Source organism: Toxotes jaculatrix, chromosome 5 (assembly GCF_017976425.1).
Source record: "Toxotes jaculatrix isolate fToxJac2 chromosome 5, fToxJac2.pri, whole genome shotgun sequence".
NCBI lineage: Eukaryota > Metazoa > Chordata > Actinopteri > Toxotidae > Toxotes > Toxotes jaculatrix.
In genome coordinates, this window is record NC_054398.1 from 1,042,052 (window position 1) to 1,068,428 (window position 26,377).

The 26,377-nt window shown below is 44.4% G+C and overlaps 1 protein-coding gene across 1 annotated transcript; it reads left to right on the plus strand.

The window, feature by feature from the left end:
* Positions 1 to 395: 395 nt before the first annotated feature.
* Positions 396 to 26,268, plus strand: pard6a (par-6 family cell polarity regulator alpha). Its single transcript, XM_041038496.1, has 6 exons — positions 396 to 822; positions 6,205 to 6,427; positions 19,125 to 19,414; positions 20,652 to 20,777; positions 21,010 to 21,209; positions 22,094 to 26,268. The coding sequence occupies exons 1-6, from the start codon at positions 694 to 696 to the stop codon at positions 22,404 to 22,406; spliced, it is 1,281 nt and encodes a 426-aa protein (XP_040894430.1). The 5' UTR covers positions 396 to 693; the 3' UTR covers positions 22,407 to 26,268.
* Positions 26,269 to 26,377: the final 109 nt, after the last annotated feature.

A 26,377-nucleotide genomic window follows, 5' to 3' on the forward strand; every position in this document is an offset into this window, starting at 1 on the left:
GGCTGGCTGGCTGGCTGGCTGACTGACTGGCTGGCTGGCTGACTGGCTGGCTGACTGGCTGACTGGCTGGCTGACTGACTGGCTGACTGGCTGACTGACTGGCTGGCTGACTGACTGGCTGGCTGGCTGGCTGGCTGGCTGGCTGGCTGGCTGACTGACTGACAGCTGAGTGTAGGTGTTGGCAGCAGCAGAGGTTTTACCAACAGGCTCCAGATGTAAACAGCAGCCAAACCGTGGGTATTACTGTGCTACCAGAAGCAGTGTGAGTATAGAACAGGCTCAGTGTTGTGCTGCTGTTACTCTGGCGTCATGTCCCGCCTCCTTTGTTGTGTCCTCCCGTCTCGTCAGATTAGGAGGGGGAGTACTGGTTACACTGGTACCTCACATCCCGTACTGGATTTACCGGACTTCCACCTGTCGCGAGCGCTGTTTTGTTTTGTGTCCGTGTCGTAAGCGAGCGAAAAGCAGCGCGCTCTGACACAGGACGGCACGAGACACCGACACCTGAGCGAGAGCTGGCTGTTATCACCGTTAGTGTTAGAATAATTTTAAACACGAGTGTCGACGGAAGGCAGAGAATAACCGGGCAGGTGAAAGGACAGCTTCAGGGCTCAGCAGCTGTTTTCTGTTTTTGTTTTATTTAGATGTTTTAACCGAGCACAGCGGAGGGAACAACACGCATAATTCCGGTGGATGGTTTTATCCGCAGTGCCTCAGCCAACCAGCCAACCGGGGAGCAGGATGTCAAGGCAGCAGCAGCAGCAGCAGCAGCAGCGGACGCCGTTAAAACTCACCGACAGCGTGGTGGAGGTCAAGAGCAAAGTGAGTGCTGAGGCTAACGGGGGATGTGTGACTGTTGGTTTTTGAGTGCTAACGGGAGGAGACGGGGTCTGCTTTACCGGTGTGCCCCGGTGCACTACTGACAACACCGACATTAACCTTCTGCTGTCGCACAGAGAACAGACGTGATGTCTGCCCCTGTTCGCCGTGCAGCTAACACACCTCCGACACCTACGGGTTTTTCTTTCCCACTGTTCGACTCTGGTGATGGGGAGAAAATGTTCGGTACCGGCGGGCAGCAGCTGACAGGCGGCCTCGGTGCGCCTACTGTAGCCTACACTGTGAGCAGGCAAGCGGCTACCAGAGCCGAGCCTGCTGGCGTCTGCCGCGCAGTTCCGTTCCGCATTTATTCCTCCACCTCCATCCCCCTTTAAAAAAAAAAAGATTCTGTTATTCAGTCTCCGCAGTCTCTTCCTCTGTCTGTTGTTCAGTTTCTCTTTGTCTGTGTCTTCGGGTCCATCCCAGCAGCTGTCCCGTTAGTGTAAGACAGCAGTGTGGACTGACTTTAGGTGCCGTACACCTCTGTGTTAGCACCAGGGTACAGAAGGTGTTCGGCTCTGTTTACTGTACATCAGCAGCCGACAGTTTCATGTATTGGTTTCAGTTGGACATGATTTTCAGATCATTTATTTCAGTACAACACCTCAGTATACACGAGTAGTCTGAACTATACTTACAGATCAGACAGTAATAACAGTACACTCTGTATTATGTTATTGGATGATTATTATTATGATGACCTGTAATATAGTAGGTTGAGGTGGAGATAGTTTTAATTACTTTATATAGCAATGCATCTTATTTTATGAAGTAGTGATAAGAGGGTTTGTATGTAAAATGGTAATCTCTAAAAAAAAAAGTTTGGGTGTGACAGATATCTGTTAACTTCAAATGAGTTTTAAAATTCATTTTATATCTGTGTACACTTAAATCACTGTAGGCAAAAGATAATATGCAGTCAGAATTGGGAGTCTTTATTTTAATCTGTGTATTGGTTGGTGTATTAACTGTGTTATCATGGCTTGATTGCTGTGCCATAGCATGTCATAGAGTCTCTACCAGATACAGCAAAGGGATTGTGTCCATCTGTCCTCTGACATGATGTCTGCGGTGTAAAGATTTAAATACCAGCCGGAGTCTGTGTAGAAAACTTAGAGAAGCTACAAAATTAAAACACTGATTACAAAATAATGCACTAATAATACACTGGCGTGTATAGAAGCATACTTCACAATGACTAAAACATTTCAGTGACTTTTCCACTGCTGTTAATGAGCGAGATTAGATATATAGTGTTGGACTTTCCCGCTTTTATGGTTCAGTTGCAGCTGCAATAGAAAAGAACAACATTTTAAAGTGGACAGCATGTATGCAGGCATTATCAGCAGGATTAAGAAGTAAAAGCCTGATATTGTCCATGAAAATATTTTTTGGGATATAACTTTACAGGCATTTAGGATAGGATTTAATCTGAATCTTAAATGTGAGCTGATACCACATTTGTCATTTCTGTGGAAAAAGCTAAAAGATGAAAGATGCTCCTCAACAAGTCGTGTTGGTTTGCTGCTTCAGGACACTCATCCATTACTGCTATGGTGTTTTTTTTTTTCTTTAACAGTGTCTTACTCTGAGGAACGTGTAAATCTTACCTACTGATACTTACCTTACTTATAGCTGCGTATCTACTATATCATTAACAAGACAAAAAATCAAAAACAGCTGTCAAGAGACAACCTTGCATGGCTGGCATCATAGTTGACCAAGGCATTCCTGCCCTGCCACAGCCTGCCACTCTCTGCCATACTCATTCACTCACTAACTAAATCAGGGGACTAGCTGCCTGTGACCTGCTAACGATCTGCGCTGCTTTTCTCTTTGTCTCTCCTTTTTCACTGACTGGTGCAGCGGCATGCGAGCACTGTAGGCTGTCTTAAAGGAGAGCCACGCTGCAACTCTGTCAGACCGAGGAGGACAGAACACAGAGCAGTAAAGAAAGGACCATCATTAGATCAGGTTGATATTAGTTTATATTACAACATGCCTGGTTCTGCCTGATACCCATTCCTGGGATTGGGACAGGTATTCTTTCCCTCTGTGATTATTAAAACCATACTGAGGTTGTGTGAAAGCATATTTTTATGTAGATTAATATGTAAAATCACATAAAACTCTGGAACATGTTGTTATTCAATTTAAACCCTTTGTAAAACCTTTGCTTTGTAGTGGGCGACACAGCGGTGAGCTGTGTGCGTATTATCTGTGTGTGTGTGTGTGTGTGTTGGGGTTTGTGTGTGGTCAGTGTGTGGTCAGTGTGTGCTGGACTTTGCTGGACGAGCTTCACACAGATGTGACACTCTCTGCCTCAGACACATAAACTGCGTTTGTTTCAGCTGGTAGGATGTTACTGCACTTACCTAAGTTTTCTAGTGAGACATCAGTCACACAAGTATGATCTCCACCTCCGTCAGCTGCGCTCTGAGACCTCCGCTCTCTCTCTCACTCTTATTTTTCAGAGCAGTAATATTATCCTGTAAGAGTAATCGTTGTTCTGAGTGGAGCCGAGTGGTGGCTGAAGTAAATATTTTGGAGTCAGTAACATCTTCCTGGCAGATCTGGCCCTGTGAGCCTGCATCTGTGGCAGCAGATTTTAACGCCTACTTTTCCCACAACTCTCTGAGGTGTTAGGAAGCAAACCATGCTGCCGTGTGACTGTTTACTTTTTAATGCCAGTACAACATTGCTAATAGCAGTTGAGCAGCAGTCTGTCACGGCGGTGATTCCCATTCAGATTGGCGGATTTCTTAATTTGTTTTCCCGTCAGGCTGCGGTTTCATCATAATCTGAATTATACAGGTTGCTACTGTTCCATTGTGGTGTTAATAATGGCTCCATTTACTTGTGCACACTAATGCATACCAACACAGTGAGTTCAGGCAATAGTCCTGTTAAGCCATTTACATAATTACATAAACCTGACTTTCCCTGGAAGAAACCATTTAACTGAAGTCTTTCCAGTGTTTTACTGGTATTTATCTCCTCACCCAAAATAACGTGTTTCCTGTCCCGGTGAAATCAGACCTTGCCAAAACAACGTCTCAGCACCAACATCACATTATGTTGTTGATGACCAAAGACCTTTCTCTGCTACAGTTCTGATGCATCCTGGCGTCCAGGCATTCCTGGACAGGGACTGATGAGGTTGGGTGGTCCATAGGGAGTTCAGTGATTTTAAAGTGAAGAAGAGAACACACGTGAACAAGAACGGATCAGTGATGAAGCATGTGAGCCTGTGAACACAGGCTGTACACGTGGAGCAACACAGGCAGCACCTGTCCTGCCAGCTCCAGGAAACAATAGAAATTTCATCACCTGGGAGGACGTTCACAGTGCCGAGTTTCTCTGCAGCTCGGTGGTTGTTGATGCAGCCTGTGAGCAGTTGGCTCTGTGTTCAACTTCACTTTGAACACCGGGAAACAAAACGGAAGCCGATTTTACTGTGTTTGACTTTGCTGTGTTTTCAGAGAGCAGACGGATCGATGAAAAGAAAGTGTATTGTGTCAAATTGCAAACCATTTCCTCTATTTTAAGATGCAACCTGCTCCATTTAGCTGCATGATGAGATTACACTAGATGGATGGTGGATAGCAGCAGCCTGTGGTGTACGGGCTGTTAGGATCAGCTGTATCTGTATCCAGGACACTGACGTTGCCACAGGAACCACTGTGTGTCTGAAAGCACCTTAAAAATGTATTGTTCTTGCATATTAAAAAAATACTACTGGTTTGTATCTTTATCTCATTTACTACATCTGATGTAGGCTGTTCTGATTTTGTAGCCCACGCAATGCTAACTGGAAAAGGCCGCTAATGCTAGTGCTAACTTAGACACCAAATCTAACTCTATGACTGTGTAGTATAAATGGCCAGCTGCTTGATTCAAATGTCTTTTTGTTTTAATTTTGTTCATCAGTCTGATTCTGATGACGGACCTGATGACAGGCGCAGTGGCTTGGCCCGCCTCCTGTATACCTCTGTATATATCTGGCATGATGTTACAGGATTTTCACTCTCTCTTTGGCACATGAAGCAGCAGCGTAGCTGTGGGGCATATGATCACACACCAAGAGGAAATATGTTTAAAATGTAAAAAATGCGGGCTGTGGCTGAGGCCCTGATGTCACTGTACAGCACCGCAACGAGTATTCCAACATAATTACGTCCACATGTGGTATGCAACAAGGCTCACCTACATCGTGTTTGTTCTCTGTGCTGTTTGTGCACATTCAGATTATATTCACTGATATGACAGTAAGTACTGCAAAGTGAAGTAAAACAAAGTTTTAGGGCTGTTGCTTTTTCCAAAAATAAAGTTTGAACAAATTTGAAATGACATGCAGGTCACCCCACCCCCCGCCACCTGCATATCCTTGTATACAAATCATGCTGTCTTATCAGTGATGCCATTTTTTGCGAGCTTCTTGTAAAGGATCTGCTGGACCCGAGTGTGCTGAATAGTGGGGAGTCAAACAAGTTTGTACACTTGACGTTGCTCAGCTCGTCTGTGGTGCATTTAAGAGTTTAGGACTCTTGGATAAATTAAAGAAAAAAGTATTATAGAAAATCATGTTTTATTTCTCAGATTAATGCAAAGGTATTGGAAAAGAGGATTGTTTCTGCATTGTACAAAAACTCGCAGCATATCTGTTTGTAGAATCTGATTGTGGAAAGTTTTATTGTCCTGTAGATTGAAAATGTGTTGTTAGGCATGTGTATTGACTTAGTGACTGTAAGCTTATGTTAGGACCACAGTGTGCATGATTCAGCCCTGTGCTGTCAGATCAGACATGATGAGAGGCGTCTGTGGCTCAGGAGGCAGAGCTGTATGCACAGAAAAAGCTCTGTATGAACGTGTGAGTCAATGAGTAAATGTAATTTGTAGTGATAAGCACTTTGACTGGTCGGTAAGACAAGAAAAGGGTTAGAGAAGTGCAGTCCATGTTACCTGATACATATCAGCCCCTATTACAGCAGGTGGTTTCACTGAGTAACACATGTTCAGCCGCAGAGGACAGACTACCCAGGGTTCACCTGGCTGACTGTCCATCAGTGTTTATCATCACTGATTCTTATCCCTTTCACTCTGACACAGACATTCTCAGTTATTCTTAAAATATCAAAACTCGATGACGACCGATGAATTACACTAGCTAACAAGAATAAATCACATCGTCACAATCATTTCATGAGAAGAGGTGAAATATATTTTATCTCAATTTTATTGGCAGCAGTGTGTATGTACACACACACAGGTTGGTCCTCTTCCATCGAGACACCATTTGACCATTGTGTTGTTCGTCCTCTGCAGTATGAGGCAGAATACCGTCGCTTTGCCCTAAAGAGGAACGGCCCAGGTGGTTTCCAGGAGTTCTACCGCCTCCTCCAAACCATCCACCACATCCCCGGTGTTGACGTGCTGCTGGGATACGCCGACGTCCATGGAGAGCTCCTTCCAATCAACAATGACGACAACTTCCACAAAGCTGTCTCTTCGGCCAATCCGCTGCTACGCATTATCATAACCAAGAAAGGTAAGAGGGGCAGGGACGGACGGGGGGACACGATGGAGGGAAAAATTTATCATAAAGAATAAAAGGTGGCAGAAAGTTGGTTTCAGAAACAGTATGAACTCCTGCACCTGTTTCTCTTAAACACTGACTAGAATACTTAGAACGGCTTGAGATGAAAAGAGACTTTTCTCAGAGCTCGGCTCTACCTGTTGGCTGTCCTTCCTCGCTTTCAAGCATCTGCTGGTGTGTGTGTGTGTGTGTGTGTGTGTGTGTGCGCCAGCTGCAGGGAAGGTCTTTGTTCTCCACATCAAACACCAGGTTTATCCTTCATGCACAGCGCCACCTGATGATTCTCTGCCTGCCTTTTTCCTGCAGTTCTCTCCGGGGTAAACTGTGTTGTGATTTAGTTTTTCTGGGACATGTCTGCTTCATTAGACAGCACAACAAAAGAAAGAGATGAAACGGAGACATATTAGACATTGCAAACCCATCACTTCAGAGTCCACTTTTTTCCTTCTTCTAGAGCTTTTGACCACATTACATGGTCTTCATCAATAGGTGGTCAGTTGTCACAGAACTATAGATGCTAAAACTTTCCGTTATTCTGAGCACTTTTTGAACTTTCTTGTCCATGCTGGCTTACAGGTTGAGCTTTATAGCTCATTCTTGACAGCTGCTGATGAAAAGCATGTGATATGGTTGAAATTCCAGAACAAATAAGTAAGTGGACCTTGTGTTGAACTGAGAGAGCTGGGTTGTTTTGTCAGTCTTATTGATGAGTACGGAGCGAGACACAGAAACCAGAGGATTCACTGCAGGGTTGTAGAGATGAGTGAGGAGTGGACGAGTATTGTGCTGGTGTGATCAGTCATTTACAGGGAGTTGCATGAACAAGCCTCACATACTGATAATTGTGTTTCAGCATTACAAGATGACATAGCTAGTGGGAATGGGGTTCAATGGCATTTTATCAGGATCCAGTTCTTATTGAGTCAGAATCCTTTCAGATCCATCACTGAATCTTCGTAAGTAGTTTGTTTTGGTGACATCTTCTGTTCATAAAAATAAAATGTTTTAAAGGCAGTCAGCGCGGTATAACTTGATATTATTCTAATCACATGAATAACAGAACTAGTAACTTTAATTGTGATTTATTGACCAATTACCACACAAGCCTGACACAGAAACTACAGTCATTATGGATCAAACTAGGGATGGGGCCGATCCGATCCAGTATTTTCGATTTTCGATCCATGAACCATGTCAATACTGTCCGCTAACATGGTGCGGACAGGTGATTCCCTGCCGGCTGCTCTGCTAACTGGCTGCAAACTGTGGAATGGATTTCCTGAACGGAGGCGTGTCTCAATGAGACGCCGAGTAATGAGACACGCCCCCGTTCAGGAAATCCATTCCACAGTTTGCAGCCAGCTAGCAGGCTAGCACTGAGCAGCACCGTGGCTAACCAACTTTTCAACGCAACATGTCGCTGTGTGGAAATATTTTACACTAGAAACACAACAAAGTAAGGCAGCAACGGGCAATGTTTGCAACGGGCAATGTTTGCTAAGCCGCTGTACCGAGGAGCGGAAGCTCCGTCGCGACCTACAAGTGGTAATAAGTAGCGATTAGCTTGATGCTAACATAATATGGAGAATCCCATTGACAGGCTAGCGCATTAGCATCGGTCGCGCTTTTAGCTTTTACACACAAACGATAAACCAAAGCGGGACACCATAACAGGTGAGTCATCCAGGTATTTCACACAGCAACAACATATCAGTCACAGACTGATGTCCCTTCCAGGTACAGCAGGAAGAACATGAACCGTGAGTGAGCTTCCGGCCCGCGGGATGTTTGAGATTTGAAAAACCTTGATTTGTTGCTGCTACAGAGCCAGTATACTTCATCTGTGCTGATCAGATCAAGCAGCGCTTTTTATTTCAGTTTCATTAGGAGAGGGGCAGTCTAAGAGAAGGTTACCCTGTATGGGTATCTGCTGAAAGCGTACATTTCATTGTTTCTTACCAACTTTCTGGTAACATGCTGCCCTGTTGGTGTCCATTATAATGAGGTTACATGGTTTTCTGCAATTTGCCAGCAACTAAAATGCCAAGTGGAATTTTAGCTGAATGGTATTGTTTCCTCTGACACGCTCTGTGACCTGGTGCCAGAGCTCAGGTCAGGAGCTGGTGACCACTGACCAAATATATCATTCTGTAATATGTAGCTGTAAAATGAAATGAATCAGCACTGTGACTCCTCTGGGAAATAATACTACTATATTTTACTGCTACAGACTAATGTACTAATGACTCTTATTTACTGTGAGTTGGTGCAAAGATTTAATAGAGAATCGTAATGAGTTCATGAGGGACGTTTCTGTTGGCAAAACAAATAAACTTCTGTGTACATCCACCCATCCATCCACCCATCTCTCTCCATGCTTAGTCCTTCCATCATGGATTATGTGACCGATTATTGTACACTACACTGCTGCATTGTTGTGTCCCCAGTGCACCTTCTCTTGCTGTGTCTCTGTATCTTGCATAATTCATGATGTAATGATGCTTATCTGCTACTTAGCAGGCCGCAATTGTTGTTCAGAATCACAGACAGCTGCTAGTTTAATCAGATTAACTCAGTGGTCTGGGAGAGAGGAGGAGAGGAGGCAGAGAGCTCAGGAAAGCAAGATATTTAAGACAGAGAGTCAGAGGACGGAGAGAACAAGAGGAACGTGCTGTTTAACAGGCGATGCATTTTACGTTGCACACACACACACACACACACACAGGTTGCATTAGGAATAATGGCATAATCTAATCCCTCCTGAGTTTGAGAAGCTAGACTGCACCTCATTAGTAAGGATTGGGCCACGAGTTGGCCAACTGAAAATCTACTCAGCCAATCGCTTTATTTTTCATCCCTGAAGTGTAATCACGTTTACTCAGCACATCCACGTGAATGGGAAGACTGGTACAGCTGAGGCCTCCAGTAGAATTCAGTGCAGCGGGTTCTCTCTGGGTCCTGTGAGGTTCAGGCTGCATGAACTGATTGATATAGCGGTAATGCTTTCCGTTCTAGGTTCAGCTCTATAGAAATCTTTTTCAATTATTCATATTTAAATGATTCAATCATTGTAGTCTTTGCAACATCCTGGAGGCTCTGTTCTAACATTCAATGGACTTTAGTGTATGTGCACATCTACGAGGTTATAAAAGCTTTGTATCTGCTTCCAAACATCATTAACCTATGTGGAGTTCATTTTGCTTTTTGTGTGCAACTTCTCTCTCAGTCTCTCTCTCTCAGTCCCTCTCTCTCAGTCCCTCTCTCTCTCTCTCCCTCTCTCTCAGTCTCTCTCTCTCTCTCTCTCTCTCTCTCTCTCTCTCTCTCTCTCTCTCTCTCTGTCCTTAATTTCATATTACTTTTCCTTCATTCTCTGTGACCTTTACTCTGGGTTGTCTTTGTGTGTATTTGTACACGTGTCTATTGGTGTGAATATGTTTGTGTGTGTGTGAGAGAGAGAGAGAGAGAGAGAGAGAGAGAGAGAATGATAGCAGCCCATCTGGTGTTGTAAGCCATTAGCCACTGAGTGGGATTATCTTACTCTAAAAGACTTCATCAATCATATCAGCTCCACTCATTGCCACCACTCTGTGTGTAAGAGAGTGTGTGTGTGTGTGTGTGTGTAAGAGAGTGTGTGTGTGTGTGTGTGTGTGTCTGAAAGGATTACATAGAGGAGGTTGACGTCTAATATGTGAATTTTGTCCATCTGCATCAGTGCTGCAGCGGCAGCCTCATCCTGTATTAGTTTTATGGTGGTAGCCATGGTAACAGCTCTGCAGTACTACAGTGGTAGTTGTGACAGTTCCATAATAATATTACAGTGTTAGTTATGGTAACACCTCTGCAGATCTGGCGTGGTAGTTTGGGTTACAGCTTCACATTAGTATGACAGTGGTTACCATGGTTATAGTTCTGCAGAACTACAGCGGTAGCCCTGGTAACAAGAGTACTACAGTGGTAGTTGTTGTCCTGTTTTAATTATTTAATTGTGACAACTTCAACCTGTATTTATCTGGGCTGTCCCTGATCTGAGTCCTGGTAAATGATGTATGTGCTAATACTGAGTTCTTAGTTTAACATTAACTCCTGTGCGTCTGACACATTGAAATAACACAGCTGTAGACAGCTTAATCTCATCACTGTATTCTTTATACTTCTTATACACTTCGGCTCTTCTCTCTCGGTCTATCTTTGACAAGTACTGACAACAGCATGCAGTGACCACACAAAGCAGACAACGGCCAAGTTTAATTTAGGCCTGTCGTCAAGTTACCGACAGAATTAACAGAAATTAGTGACAGCTGATACGATGCACCGTCAGCAACATTCGTTATTTTAACCAGTGACGGCTACGCTCAGCACCAGCTGAACATGAAGAAGCTGCAGCTGAACGTTTCCTACACTGCTCTGCTAATGAGTGTCAGCATCATGTGATCGTTTATACTTAAAACTGCTCTAAACTGTAGAATAGAATGAACTGTGTGAACACCTCTATACAACCTGCAACAGTGTGTGTGTGTGTGTGTGTGTGTGTGTCGTCATGGCAGAATGTGGTCCTTGTGATGTTGTTAAAAGACAAGCTGACATATGGAGCCTGGTGAATCTGTGTGTTTGTGTACAGGGAAAATGATAGACTGAGAAAAAGGGAGAGAGGAAGAGAAGGAAATGAAAGATTGGGAGAGAGCAGGCAGAGGGAGAGAGGGAAAAAAGAGAGGAAGAGAAAGGGAGAGGGGGGGATGAAGGCAAGAGGGGGGGGGGTATCTTCTTCCTGCCAGAGAGAGCTCCAGAAATGACTTTCCAGAAATAACACCAACACACAGACATACACAAATGAACACACAGAATACCACCGTGGCTGCTGACATGCTCGTGTCTGTAAATGTGTATAGGAGTGTATTTATATAATGCTCCAGCTGTGAGTGGCATAGTTCCCCCTCTGACTTGGAGCTTCTAAGTTAGGGATGGAGAGCTGACTATAGGCGGCTGAAAATATCTGCATACAGCATGATGAGAGGAGGAGGAAATCAAATATTTATACACAAGCAGCGACATGCGGGGATGGAGGGAAGCAGGGAGAAAGACTGAGAGAACCAGAGAGCTGGAGAGACAGCAGCTTTTTCTCTGCCTTCTGTCTTGAAACCTTGCCATCACAGTAATTCAGCTAATGAGCGGAAATGGCTCAAACTGGAGTGAATTGATACAGTGGGACTTGTGACATAAGGAAGACAGTTAGTGTTGTCTGTGGTGCTTTGCCACGGCTGGAACAGGATATGTAGAGTGCACTGACGGGGAGAGGAGGAGGGAGGAGGAGATGTAGAGGAGGACCTTAAAGATCAGAGGAGTTCTGTCTGAGGTGTCCAACAGGACATGGCTGTCATGTCACTTCTCATTTCCAATCAGTCTGAGGTATTTAACCTCTGGAAGGTCATTATCAGGACCATTGGTGTCGCTGGAGTCTCATAAGGCCGAGGGTGAGAGGTTGCTAAACCTCCTGGGACAGGATGAAAGGACGGGATGGTGGGTGGGGCTTAGCATTGACATAGACCTCCTTCCTCATTGAGGGATGGTTTCTCTACTTAGATGAGAACACAGAAGAAACAACTTCTGTTATAATTGTGCGCTGTATAAATAAAATTGCCTTGACTTGATTTTCAAACCACTTGTCCTCCCTATCTAAAACATGTCCATTGTTGTCCTCAAAGAAGTGTCCCTTTTCCTTCAGCTGTTGGTGAACTGCTGAGTCTTGACCTGAGGAATTGGTCCTCCTGTGTTGAGCCATGCGTTTGTTCAGTGGTTGTTTGGTTTCATGATGCACAGATGTCCTGTGTCTTTGTGTCTTTGTGTCCTGTGCCTTTGAGTGTGCAGTCTTTCAGATGGACCAGTTTCTGTCTACGTGTGTTGCTGGGTATGAAAAACACAGGGATCGTCCCTGTGTTTGTGAAGTGTTGGTTCTGGATCTTGTGGCTTTTTTCCACAAAGGTCCAGTGTGGAGATCCACGAGCTTTAAGTGCATCCCTCAGGTGTTTCTGCTTCTCCTCCTGGGCCTGGGCACTCGGTGGGGGCTGCCTTATGTTCCAATGGGTGGTCAGAGTCCAACAGTAAGTGTCGGCCTGTAAGTAAGTAAGTGTCCCTCTGTCTCCGGAGGGAGTCTAGGAGAGGGGCTGGACTCCCTCTGTCTCCGGAGGGAGTCCAGGAGAGGGGCTGGACTCCCTCTGTCTCCGGAGGGAGTCCAGGAGAGGGACTGGACTCTCATTGTCTCCGGAGCTGCCCGGAGGCAAGCATTTCTCCCTTTGCAGCCCTCACCAGGAACAGTGGAGTTAGAAGTGACAATGGCTACAGTGCAATAAATGAAAAAGTAAATATATATAATCAAAGATGAAAGATTTTCTTTTAGCAGTGATCATCATCACCGTACTGTAGGGCCGACTGTATTCACATCCAAGGACAGAACGAGAGAAGTGAGGAGGCAGACTGAGAATAAACTACAGCATGCAGCTCTCTGAACTTCCTTGTTGCGCAGCCCAAAGGGAAGTTAGTGAAGGGTCACATTACCATACTTCTCCTCCCACAGAAGTTAGTGAGAGAAGCTGCTATCAGCTGGCAGCTTTCTCAGTGGGGCACACAGATTGAGGTTGCTCTCTGCTCTGGTCAGGAGAGCAGAAGAAGGAGGTGAACACCTTCCAGTTCTACCTGGTGCTCCGTCACTGTGTAGAATTTACAGTGAGAATCTGTGCAGTGGTAACGGGGGCTCTTGGCTTGGTTTGGTTTAAAAACGCAGTGAAATGATGTTTTGAGATCTGTCCTCTTAATGTATGATCTGTGTAACTGTGTCACTGTAGCTCAGCGAAAGACGGTGAGAAAAATGTCATCATACGCCTTAAAGGGAGGTGTGATGCTGTGTTTTTCATTTGTTGTTGTGAGGAGATGGTGTGGGTGAACACCACACCCTCACACCCTCACAGCATGAAGCCAGTCTTTGTTTCATGTCCCGTCTGTCTCTCTCCACTGTACACAAGCTTATTGTGGCCGTGCACTGAATTCAGCCATATGGCAGCCCCTTGGGCTCCAGATGGTGGGCACTACAGAGTGAGGTCACACACACACACACACAGCTTATGACAGCTGCAGATCACAGGCTCATGATGCATTTGGGAAAGATATGGGGCACACAGACACAGAGGCTGATGATAACAGGGTAATATCCAAATAATTTTTTTTGTGAATGACTGTTTGTTTCAGTCAGTTACTACATGACTCACATTTGTAGTAATTTAGTTCAGGAGCCTGTTTAACCTACCTACCCACTGCTAACCTAACAGCAGCTGGTTAATCAGGTAGCCTTCCATTCTGTGGAAATTAACTGAGAAGCCACTGGGACTGACAATCTGAGTACTCACCTCATTTAACACACTGAATTTATACGTGATACATGATCCAAATATGCATATATGTAGACAGACAGACAGATCAGGTCAGGTCAGACTAAACCGGTGAGTCAGTGTATAATGAAGGCAGCAGTTTGTAGTTGGACAGTTATTTATTATTCTGAGTGTCTGCCAGGGAAGAACAGCATTCACATCAATAAACCGAGCCTCAGCAGCTATAACATACAGGCGTTTCAATATGTTTATATTCTCTCAGCTTATGAAATACACATCTTTATTGACATTATAAATATGTATAATCAAGGTTTTTGCAGCCACAGTGTGTAAATATACAGCTGAATATGGTTTTACACACACGCAGAAACACAGCACCTCCTAATGTTTGCATCTCTCTGAGGATCCTTCAGTGCGAGCATCCGTTTCCCCTGCACCTTTCCACAAGCACAGCTTCAGAAAACATTCTTCTTCATAACTGCCGTTACATTTCAGGAGTAAATTCAGTTGTTGTGTTCAATGAACCATTTTCTCCATGTTACACAAAATAAAACCTTTCCGTTCCTCAGACTTCCATAAAAGCTTCTAGGCCAGTTTACACACTGTGCCTTTGTTGTTGATGTCAGCGTTCCAAGATGATACGAGCCGCTTTAGGAACATGACAGAACAGTACTGTATTTACTGGGATTATAATGCTGATCAGATTTTGGTCGTATCACGGCATTAAAGGACAGGGAAGAGGAGAAAGCCTACAATGTCTTTCTATTGATCTACAGTGTGTGTGTGTGTGTGTGTGTGTGTGTGTGTGTGTGTGTGTGTGTGTGTGTGTGTGTGTGTTCAGAGGGGGCTTAGCAGTGTCTGTGCCTTCAGGCTTCAGTCTGGTCCTCAGTCTGTCCTGTCTCTGTCCTGTCTCTGTCCTGTCTGCCTCGTCAGGAAACACACACACTCACTCACACACACACACCCTCATAATGGAAACCGTGCATGTATGTATGTGACGTGAGCGCGTTAGTGTGTTTTCTCTTACCATTAATGTTGCTCTCTGTTGGTCGATACTGCTTCTGACCTAAGGTGTGCACACACACACACACACACTCACACACACACACACACACACACGCACACACACACACACACACACACACACACAGTGAGGGAAGGAGAAAGAATGCTGAGTGAGGAGTGCAGCAGGTCAGGTATTATTTGTCTCCAGCAGAGAAGCTGCCTCCACTTTGTTTGCAGCTAAATAAAAGCTCAGTGTGAGACTCTGCATTCTAACGTGTGTGTCTGCGACTTTCTTCTTCGATGTGCTTTTTGCTGCTGACAATGGTCCAACAAGCTGCCAGCTACATTAGTGCATCTGCTCATAGAGTGAGATAGGGTTTGGATGTGGAGCTGAGATATTTCCCTGAATCATTAACAGAACCTAAGCTCTCTGACTGTGAGGGTTCAGCAGATCATGGTTAGAGAAGAAGAGTTCAACCAAAGGCAGCTGGACTTGGACGTTTCGTCTCTGATCTGAGACGCTTCTTCAGGCCCCTTCAGTTCTTCTTGGGTAACTTTAATCAACCTGTTTTCATATGAGGACCCCTGTCTGCTGCACAGGGCTCTTACTGGCTCAAACCAAGCTCTCACCCTTCAGCAGGACCAGAGCAGCAATCCTTCCACACGGCTGTTACACACCACTGCAGTTATTCCTATCAGTTATTAACATCATCATTAGTCGACAGAGGATGACAGGACATGATGTGGCAGGACGTTTTGTTTGTCACCTTCCACAGTGTTATGGAATGTGGTCGTTCAAGTGCTGAAAGAATGTAGTTTCACCTGCCACATTGCTGACATACTGTAGTTAATGTCCTGCCGTGTTCAGGTGTCATGTACGACACGCACCACAGAACAGTCAGAGCAAGTCTCCTCTGTCTCCCATGAAGACGGTGCAGTTGGAGTCTTGGCTGTGGGAGACAGAGAGTGAAAGGTTTTGGCTGCCTTCTGTCTTCACCCAAACAAAGATTGTGCAGACTATTTAGAAACTGAATAATTATGTGTAATAATAATGTTTTTCTTATCAAAATATTGGTGCCAAATAATTTTCTGTTGATCAGCTTATGGCTTAGTCGTCAAATAGTCGAGACATAGTCGTTAGACATCAGGTTTGCAGTCTTCTCAAATGCAAGCTGACGTGAGACGATGCGTCAGTTGGTCTTTCCCAGTGCTGGTTCTTTACGGTTGTCATGGTGGGACAGGACTCATAAGGAGATGGACAGCTGGATCATGACTCATCAGAGCCTGTGGCCCTGATTAATATCAGACAATACAAACAGATTGACTTGACAGTTTAGGGCAGTGGACAGTGTCTGTAGTTTTCGCTCCCTCACAGAAAGACTGAACTGGTCTGTAAGTGACAGATGGATGTGGAGGTTGGACAGAAAGAAGAAACACAGACTTCTGTAAGCTCTCACTGCAGTCTGCTTCCTTTAGAGGCTAAATCAGCAGCGGCTCACAGGAGGCAGCGTACAGCTCCTGCAGTGCTGCTCACGAGCTGAAGCTAAGCAGCCCGCACCCTGATCGGTGATATCACAGCAGGTGTTGTCCATCAGCTGACCACGGCAGGTGTATGACTGACAGGCTCAGGGTTCATAGCAACAAGGATAACAACACATTAGATGTCATCAAGTCACCTGTGGAACTTTGATTACAGGTGGTTATGTGTGAGCGGAGGTGGTCTTTGGCCAGAGATGTTTATGTTGTTTTCTTCTTGAGGTGGGACAACGGCGACAGGTTGAACCTGGAGTTGTAGCAGCTCTGGTTGTTTACACCGACCTGATGAGGGTGATAATGTTCAGACGAGAGAAGCAGTTCATGTTAAATCATTGTCAGATCTTCATAGATAGGTTGGGATTTAGGACCATGTGGTGGTTATGGTCTGGTTTGTGCTTATTTTAGGAAAACATTAGAAACAAAGCAGATACAGACACTGTCTTTCACAACAGAAACACAGAGGATGCTGGTGTTCCTGCTGATAGATTCTTCAGGTTTATGGAACTCTGTTAGAGTCAGAAACAGAAAGACATACTGAAGACAGAAAGCTGCTATACGCAACAAGTCCTCCAACCAAAACCACCCCGTAGGCCGCTTGTTCCTACCCTCGGATACAACCCATAGGCAAGCATCAGTGGCAGGAATATGGGACCTTTGTTGTCATGGTTACAGTAATAAACATGCGGATAATGTTGTGGAACAATGATGGGTAAAGGAACAATGCTAAAGCAGTGTCCTGTATCAAAGTCCACCTCCTAATGCGATCTTTGTCACTCTGTATACATCATCCCTTGGTTTCCTCCTGTGGCCGCCACAGGACTGACAGTAAAATGAAACTGTAATCTGTGGCGTCATGTTTTTACAGAAGACTGAAACAGAAACATAACGTACCTGGCACAGAGCTTCAGGAAGCTGCCGTCAGGCCAAGAGTATGATTGAAGAGCTGTCACCCAGTCATGTGATGTGCATGGCACATTCCAGAGAATGGGAAGTGAATGAGACGGCGTAGCGCCTGGTAAAGGCTCAGGCTTTCTTTGAATTGTGATTCATAGAAGTTTAATGGCTTTGTCTTCTTCATGCTCTCAGCAGTCAGTGGGTGTGGCCTTGCTCATCCTCTCTGCTTTTTAATCCTGTGTCAGTCAAATATTATTACTTCTGCTATATATAGCAAGGAATCAGTGATTGAATGGATCACAGCTGAGTCTCATCTGGAATGGACCCTATCATCCCTGTCTAATCTTCACACAGCAGCGCTTAAAGATGCTCCCAGGGTCCCGTACAGGCCATCGCTCATGTGCTGCTCATCGCTGCTCATCGCTGCTAGAAGTAATCCACAGCCTGTGTGTTTCTTTGTTTGATTGCTTTTAAGATTGTTCCCCTTCTTGGTGGGCTTTTAATTTGAAATACTTGGACGTGTTGAGTGACACTGACAGCTGCTTAAAAGTACTTGAAAAGCTGTGGGAATAGTTAGTGTTTCTGTTAGAGTGAGAGTGAGAGCAGCAGCGTGGTGAGTAAGACATGACTCTGTTAGAGCTGCTGGAATTCACCATGTGACAGTGCAGAGATTTTAAACATTTTATCAGCTCTTTAAATATCCATTTTTCAGAAGTGTAGTATATGACTGTAAGAATTTAATATTAGTTATTTATCAAAAATAAGCTATAGATTAAACTAAAGTAAATCCAACTTACATCCCATTCAGATCAAGTAGTATTAGTAGTTGTATTAGCATCAGTAGAAGTACAAATAGTTTGATGTGTGTTTGTAGAGACAGATGAGGTTTCAGACTGAGCCCGTGGTGTTCAGGAGTTTGATGAAGTCATGCTGTCAGCTGATTATTGATGAGACTGCACAGAGAGAGAGAGAGAGAGAGAGAGAGAGAGAGATGACAAAATAAACACAAGAAAGAAAGGAAAGAGGTGGAGAAGTGTGAAATTAGAAATCGATGTGAGTGCTGTAATACAAATATTTATAAAATTCCCCTCGCACATACGGAGTAATGGATCCAGATATGAAATTTGACACAGAGAATAATATTTTTGGACTGAATCAAATGAAAGTTCCCCCAAACAAAGAAAGAAGAAAAATATTCAGATGTACTGTTCCACTTGATTAGATTACATATATAAACCTGTGTTGGTGCTGTGTGTGTGAAGAAGCCTGTCCTTCCCTGTATCAGCCTTCCTTCACTCCTCCTCTCCCACGGCCTGCTCGTCAAACACAGCTCTGATCAGTCCTGTATTTCAGTATTTCAGTGACGGTCCAGTGTCTGTGTTTCTTTACTTTGATTATTATTTCAATATCTGTATGTTCTGGTAGGTTTAAGCAGCTAAAAAGCTGAATATGATCACGAGGCCACAGCTGATTGCTGTAGATGGAACAGGAACAGTGTTATTCTGATTTTTCACTATCCTGTAAACTTCATCAGATTTATATCACCTATTGGCCCTGAAATTTATTTTTACTACTGTAAATTCCATCCAGTTCATTCGCTCCACACCAGGTGATGCAAACGCATCCTGTCCTTCATGGACACGCAGCTAGTGATGTGTTAGCATGAAGCCTGCTCTGCTGATACCCAGCATCGTGTAAACTAAGGTTTTAGCTAAAGGTTTAGCATGGAGAGCACAATCATTTCATGTGGAGCATGGTGTGTACGGTCTCTGCTGTTTACACCCACTGACATTTAATACGGACATGAACTCTCTGTCTCTGTGTGTGTCTCCTTATAGAGGATGAACCTGTAGTTTTTGCCACCAACTCCCTCCAGCGGCGCAAAAAGGGGCTGGGCTTAACCGGACTGCGCACCACTGGCTCGGGCTCCACCCACTCAAAGAACAAATCAGGCCTCATGATTGGCCTGCCGCAGAACTTCAGACAGATCTCGTCCATTATTGACGTGGACATCTTACCTGAGACGCACCGACGCGTACGACTTCACAAGCACGGTACCCATAAACCACTGGGCTTCTACATCCGTGATGGCGTGAGCGTACGGGTGACGCCGCAGGGCGTAGAGAAGGTGAGACACTGCCACACTATTCCAGTCGCTCTGTTTAATCAGGTTTCTTCACATTCATTCAAATTGCTCTTCATCTTAATTACACTGAACATGCCTCCAGTCTCATTACTGCTCCATATCTCAGTCTCAGCTTCTCCTGTGATCTTTACAATATGATACACCTGAGCACCTTTTCATTGGCACCGTTTCTTAAAGAAATCCTCATTGTTCAGCCGATGCAGACCTTTATCACATTATCATTCTTGCTGAAAGCAAATGGAAGGGTATGAATTCTCAGAGTGGACGTCGTCACAGTGAAATGGAAGCTCAGAGACTCTTCATAGAGCGGGACATCCGGCCAAACTTAGTAACTGGGTAAGAGGGTCAGGGTGATTGATGGCCGAGGAGCGGCTCTCTCAGTTCCTCTGCCTTCACTGGGTCCAACCTCAGGCCGTTCTTTACTGTGCACTAATAACACATCCATTAAAACATGATGGCACTGATACATTATTGAGGTACATACGACATAACGATCGATATCCAAGACCAGGTTGGATTATTGCTGCACTTGTCATTATGAAGCTTTACTGTAGATCTACCTGTGACCAGGTGTCATTACTGTGAGAGGGGTGTAGTATCAGTGCTGATGCTTCAGACAATCCTCATTTAGAGGACTGATGGTTTAGTTTATATCTGTGTTCATACTGTATATTATAAATAATAAATCTGGAACAATACATTTCACAGCTTTTTACTGAATGTGATATTGGTTATTTTATTTTATTTTGGCTTAAAGTCTGTAAAAGACACTCAGATTCTAGCCTGTTGTGTTTGTTTGTTTGTTTGTTTGTTTATTTATTTATTTCACAGGGATTGTTCATATTAATAAGCAATGCTGTAAATAAACAGGACTTTTTTCATCTGTAGACAAATGTTTCATAGTCAAACTAAAAAATAAAATAGAAGATTTAAAATTTTACTGCCCACATGTACACAACATAAATCACCCTGGCACTGTTAAAGCAAGGCCACTATACAAAGACATAATGAGGACACGCCGTCTCATTCCTATGAATTTATGATATTAAATGTCTCTGAGGACTGCATGGACGCACTTGTTTCTGCAGTTGTACACTAAACCAATGCCTGATAACGGAGGTGTCGTCTGTTGTATGGGTCGTATATTTGTTGATATGAAATCTAAGTTGTGCAGGTTTTGCAGAGAGGTAACGTGTGAGACTTCTCCTCTGTCCTGTAGGTCCCGGGGGTGTTCATATCCCGCCTGGTACGTGGCGGGCTGGCAGAGAGCACAGGGCTTCTGGGAGTTAATGACGAGATTCTTGAGGTGAATGGCATCGATGTAGCGGGAAAATCTCTGGATCAGGTAAAAACAAAACCCAAATTCACCTTCATGGGGATTTGCTGAACTTCAGGTTTACTGTTCATGCTGAATGTCGGGGGCAGCAACCTTAATACAAAGAAAAAGAAAAACACAGCAGCAGGAAGTAAAACTGTGATTGACTTTGTCTGTGTTTGGACATTAATCGAATCCTAAAGTGTTTTTTCCTCTTCTTCTTCTTCTTCTTCTTCTTCTCTTCCTCTACCTTTCATTTCAGGTTACAGACATGATGGTGGCCAACAGTCACAACCTCATTGTGACTGTGAAACCGGCTAACCAGAGGAACAACGTGGTGCATCGTGGGAGTAAAACCTCCATGGGCAACTCTGGTTCTGTAGGCTCAGCTGGATCTACAGGCTCCGCCTTGTCACATGACTCACCGAGCCCCGCCTCTCAGAGCAACCCAATTACTGCAAGGTATGACATGGACATGACAGAGGGGCGGCTTCTTGCTCTGAAGCTAACAATTCAAAATGCTGCATGTTGCTGTTGTACCTATTTTGTGGAATGAAAATCCATAAAAGTGGAACAGGACTGAAAAGGCGTCTCTCAGAAGTTTATTGGGACAGGGTGTAAAAGCCTTTAAAGCGGCACTGAGACCATTCTGACCTGGGATTAGAATTATAATGATAAATATAGCCACAGGCAGCAGCAGGAATGTCAGAGGGGGAGATTAGACTCATACTCTGGGTTTCACAAACTGAAATTAGTGGGCAGCAAAAGGAGAAACAAAAATTTCTCTTATGCAGAATGACACACAAGATGTAGAAATAATGTGTCTAACTTGTTGAATTAGAACTGTGGACCCTGAATTTTTACAAGCAAAGGCTCCTTTTGTCTTACAAACTATTGATTATGGAGCTAAAAACCTTGGTTAGCCTGGTATCATATCAAATACCATATCTTTAGTAAAGAAAGAAAAGCAAAACACGTTGATTCATACTTTGATAAATCTCTCAGGACTTTCAGCAGACAACAAGCATTCATCATCCACACACTAAATATGTCATTTTAACCTGCGCTGATCCAGAGTTTTCAGAGAATAACCTCTGTTAAAGCCACTGTGCACGGTCAGAGAGCAGCTGGTGAACATAGCCGAGCATTTAGCAGCTGAAGAGCCTGATGTTTTTCTTCACAGCTGGTTGAGACCAAAAATAGAGCTAAAAGAGAGGAAACTTCAGATAAACGGCACTTTATTCAGCTGTTTAGTTTATTTCACACAACTGTGAAACTGTATTAGACTTTAACTTCTGGACTGATTCTATAACCTTTATTTACCATGTCGTCTGTTATCACCATAGCAACAGCATTGCAGAGGGTGACAGTGACGACGAAGATGACGATGGCGACATCATCTTGGAGAACGACAGTCAGACACCGTACGACTCCCACCGAGTAAACAACGGTAACAACGCTAACCTCAACAGAGACTCACCCAGCAACAGGCCGCACAACTCCGCTGTGGTTAGGCCCCTCCCACAGAGCGTGTCGTTGCCGAATAGCATCGGAACATCCCTGAATGACAGCTCCGTGGCGATGTCCATTCACAACGGAAACACAGCCAGTAGCAGCCAGGAGAGCATGAGAGAGGATGGCAACATAATCACACTGTAACCACGGCAACACTGACAACTACACTGTAGCGATGAGGACTGTGGAATGTTACAGGCAGAGAGTGCTGTAACCACGGCAACCACCGACGGCTAGTCAGACTCAGCAGCAGCTTTTCTGACAGCGTTTCCAAGTGTTGGTTACTCTCTGAAGTCTGACAGGTTGGAAACACTGACAGCACCGCACAGAGGCAGGGCAGGGGTTCTTCTGCTTTCTTACCCTTTGCTGGCCCTGGTGGACCGTGGGTTTTCACAGTCTGTGGCAAAACAACCCTGACTTTTTATATGTCTGCAACATGTGGCTGAGGTAATGTATGGAGCTGAACCGTCTTGTTCTATAAGCAAAAACAATATATTTGTATTCACCCCAGGGAAATGGTTTAAATGCTATATAACTGGTCAGTATAGACTTAAAGAGAGCAACAAGATTGAGAAGTAATTCACGATCTGATGTCCGAATATTTAGAAAATCATCTCTGATTCCAAAATTACCAGTGAGGAACTGCAGCATCTACAGAGCGACAGCTGCACCCATCAGAGGCATCAGTTACCTGCAGGAGTGCAACAAGACAAGGACAAAACTCTGGAATTAAACCAGGGCCTTATTTTCATGGCAGCATAAAGACCAGAGCGAACAGGGCAGCGAAGGTGAACACCTGGAAGTGTTCTCCGCACATCTGTGTGGTACCTGGTGCCCAGTGCAGAGCCCACAGGGCGGCGGTCCAGGCAGGTTACATGGAGTCAATCAGTCTCCATGAATCGTTCAACCCCTGCAGCCGCCTGAACGCAGCCGGACACGTGTTGACAGATACAGTGAGAGCAGAGTTGTGATTGGCTGAGAGTGTTTTTATTCATCACCACACCCCCCTGGTCTATATTCCACTTCACCCAGCCCTGTTACACTGCTGTCCCCACATCTGCCACTTTACTCTGGTCATTGTGCTTCCAAAGTTAGAATAATGCCCTGAATAGAAATGAAATATCTACATAGGAGCCAGCAGAGCAGAGAAAATCAATGAAGCCACTTTAAAACCAAACAAAAGGGATTTCACTCTATTTTTCAATATTTGCCATTTTTTAACTTTCTTTTTAAATTTCTTGTAATTATGATTTTCTTTTTCCACAAAATCATTTGTCATCTAAAACACATGATTCATCTCATGGTTTTAGTTCGAGGTTTAAAATATGATACAGGGGTTTTTCTGAAACGTCTAAATAAAAGAAATGAGAAACATTTGGTTCCATAACACTGAGTGAAAAAGCGTGCTCAGCTCTGCTAGATGAGAAACTGCGTGTAGAGTCTGACACTGCAGATATGGAAACAGTTAATGTGAGTCACGTCATTATTTGGATTTTTAAAGAATTTCTGCAGCGGTTCAGTTCAGAAAAAAGGTTGAAGGGGAGGAGATGGAGAGGTCACGGTGAGTGGGTGAGGATGACACTTCCACATGAAAAAAACGCTAATAACATACACATTTACACACATTTACACACTCATCTGACAGAGGCACACAAACACCATGAAGCTTCTATGGAGCAGGGGGCAAAATAAGGAAATTCCAGTCATGTTTGAACAGTCAGAGCAGTGCAGTATGGGACACAGAGAGTTCTTATGCTCTAATCTGGGCCATGTAAACCTGTGTGTGCGTGCGTGCGTGTGTGTGTGTGTGCGTGCGCACATGGGTGTGTTTTACTGTACTTGTGCGGTACAACAGCTTTGTGCTGGACCACACAAGTTTAAATGGCTGTGTGAGGATTCAGACCTGGTTCCAGGGTTCAGGTTAGAATCAGGTGTGGGTCAGATATTCAGTTATGATGGTTAGGGTAAGGAGCTAGGGAATGCATTAGGTCCATGACGGGTCCCCATGAAAATGATCAGTAATAAAGGAGGAGTGTGTGAGAGAGAGAGAGAGAGAGGCCCTTGTCTTTGTTGTGGCAGCTCTGGGGGTATTACCTTACAGTCAGAAATGTTGGCTGACTTCATCACACACTGCACTCTTTCTTCACCGTCCCCCACTGTCCCCCTTTGTCCCCCTCTGTCTCCACACCTTCTGCTTCAAATTACACCAGAATACTTTTGGTCCCATCGTTAAAACTGATGTCCAACCGAAGTTGTATGAAAGATCATCATCGTCAGCAGCTACAGGACATTCTCACCTCGTTCATCAGAAATCTAAAATCATTAGAACCTAATACAGATTTTACACAGCTCCAGTCTGCTTGTGTTTATCTGACACACTAAATGCTAAAGGTGTTTATGTTGTGTCGTAACCTTTGAGTGGGATATTTAAAGAAGCCACTCATAAAAACCTGCTCCATAGTTCTGTTAGAGGTCGAAAGCTTCCACACGGAACCTTTAACAGGCGGAAAGAACAATCTTCAGTTTAATCAGCTGTTTAAAATGTGCACGTTATCATCCTGCACATCCAGCTTCATAGGACCAACATCTATTAAATACACTGAGACAGGTGAAGCAGTTTGTGAGACCGGCCTCCTGTTGCCTGCTGTTCATACAGAAAAGTCAATCTGGTGCGAGATAAACTCTAAAATCACACAGAGACTCTGAATCGTTTCCATATTAAAGGTTGGACATTGTTTCTCAGAGCAGATGCTTTCCAGTGTGAGCTGATCCCAGCACGACTCTGTGCTGCGTCCAAACTGTACTGATGTTACTTTCTCCTGCTGCGTCCAAACTGTGTCTGAATCACAATTTAAATGTAGCTCGAGTTTTCCTGGAGAGCAGAGCTGCCACGGCTCAGTCACAGCTCAGCCACAGCAAGTCCACCGGACCTGAAGACACTCTGTCAAAGATTGATGTCAACACACACACACACACACACTTACACAAACACACACAGAAATATATACACACACTTTTTTTCCTCTCTTTCATTTTAACGTATGTTGAAGTGTAAATGTCAGATTATTCGTTACCGGGGAAGAAGTTTTTAAGTAAGAGAACATTTTATAATATGGAGAAAATATTTTTCTTATTCTTGAACTTTCCGATTTCACCTGAGAGCGAGGTTGGATGTGGGGGCTGAGTATACAGAGTGTGTGTGTGTCTGTGTGTGTGTGTGTGTGTGTGTGTCTGTGTGTGTGTGTGTGTCTGTGTGTGTGTGTGTGTGTCTGTGTCTGTGTGTGTGTGTGTGTGTGTGTGAGCAGAAAGTGGTTGTAGCAGTTAAAGGTGGAGCAGGTTATTTTCTGAGGAATCTAACATGTTACTGAGTCGCCTTCACACTGACGGAGCACATCAGCACAGTCACTCCAGCGTTCATCCTCAGTGTGTTTCCACTGTTGTGTGGACCATTTATCTTTGCTGTCTCTTTATTAAGTGTATGACTTCACATTGGTCCTCCCTCCACTGTCTTGGGAAACCAAATGGCGCTCGTGACAGAGAGCTCCCTGACTGACAGATATCTGACACCTCCCTCTGAGCTGCACTGCTGGTGTCTGCACAGACTGAATGGTGATGGTCGTGTTTGCTCCACCCCTCAGTGTCATGTCGCTGCTGAGCTCCGTCTGTAGCCTGTTTACACCCTGACAGCAGGTCAGCCCGGAGCACGTCCTCCCCTGACTGTGCGAGCTTTTAGAAAACTAAGGAAGTGCCTTTTCGGAGCGAGGAGAGCTGTGTTTCGTTGGGTGTCACGTCCCCGTGTTGACGGCCGGTGAGCAGCTGAAGCGGCTCCGTGCAGCAGGTTGTGTTCGATGAGAGTTTGTCGTTAGACGCGTGTGATGTGTGTAACCTGCGCTGCACACAGCTGGTTTCTATAGGAGTCTGTAACTAAACTGTGAATGTCATTTGGAGGTAAAAATATAATGATTATCAAATGATTATATAAAGGTAATAAAGTATTATTATGAGGCATAAAGAGTCTCATGTCTTTACTACAACTCTAGCTTCCTGTATTATTTCTTTCCACTGCTCACTTTTTATTTGGATCCAACTTTCTGACCCTTTCTGCTTCATAGTGC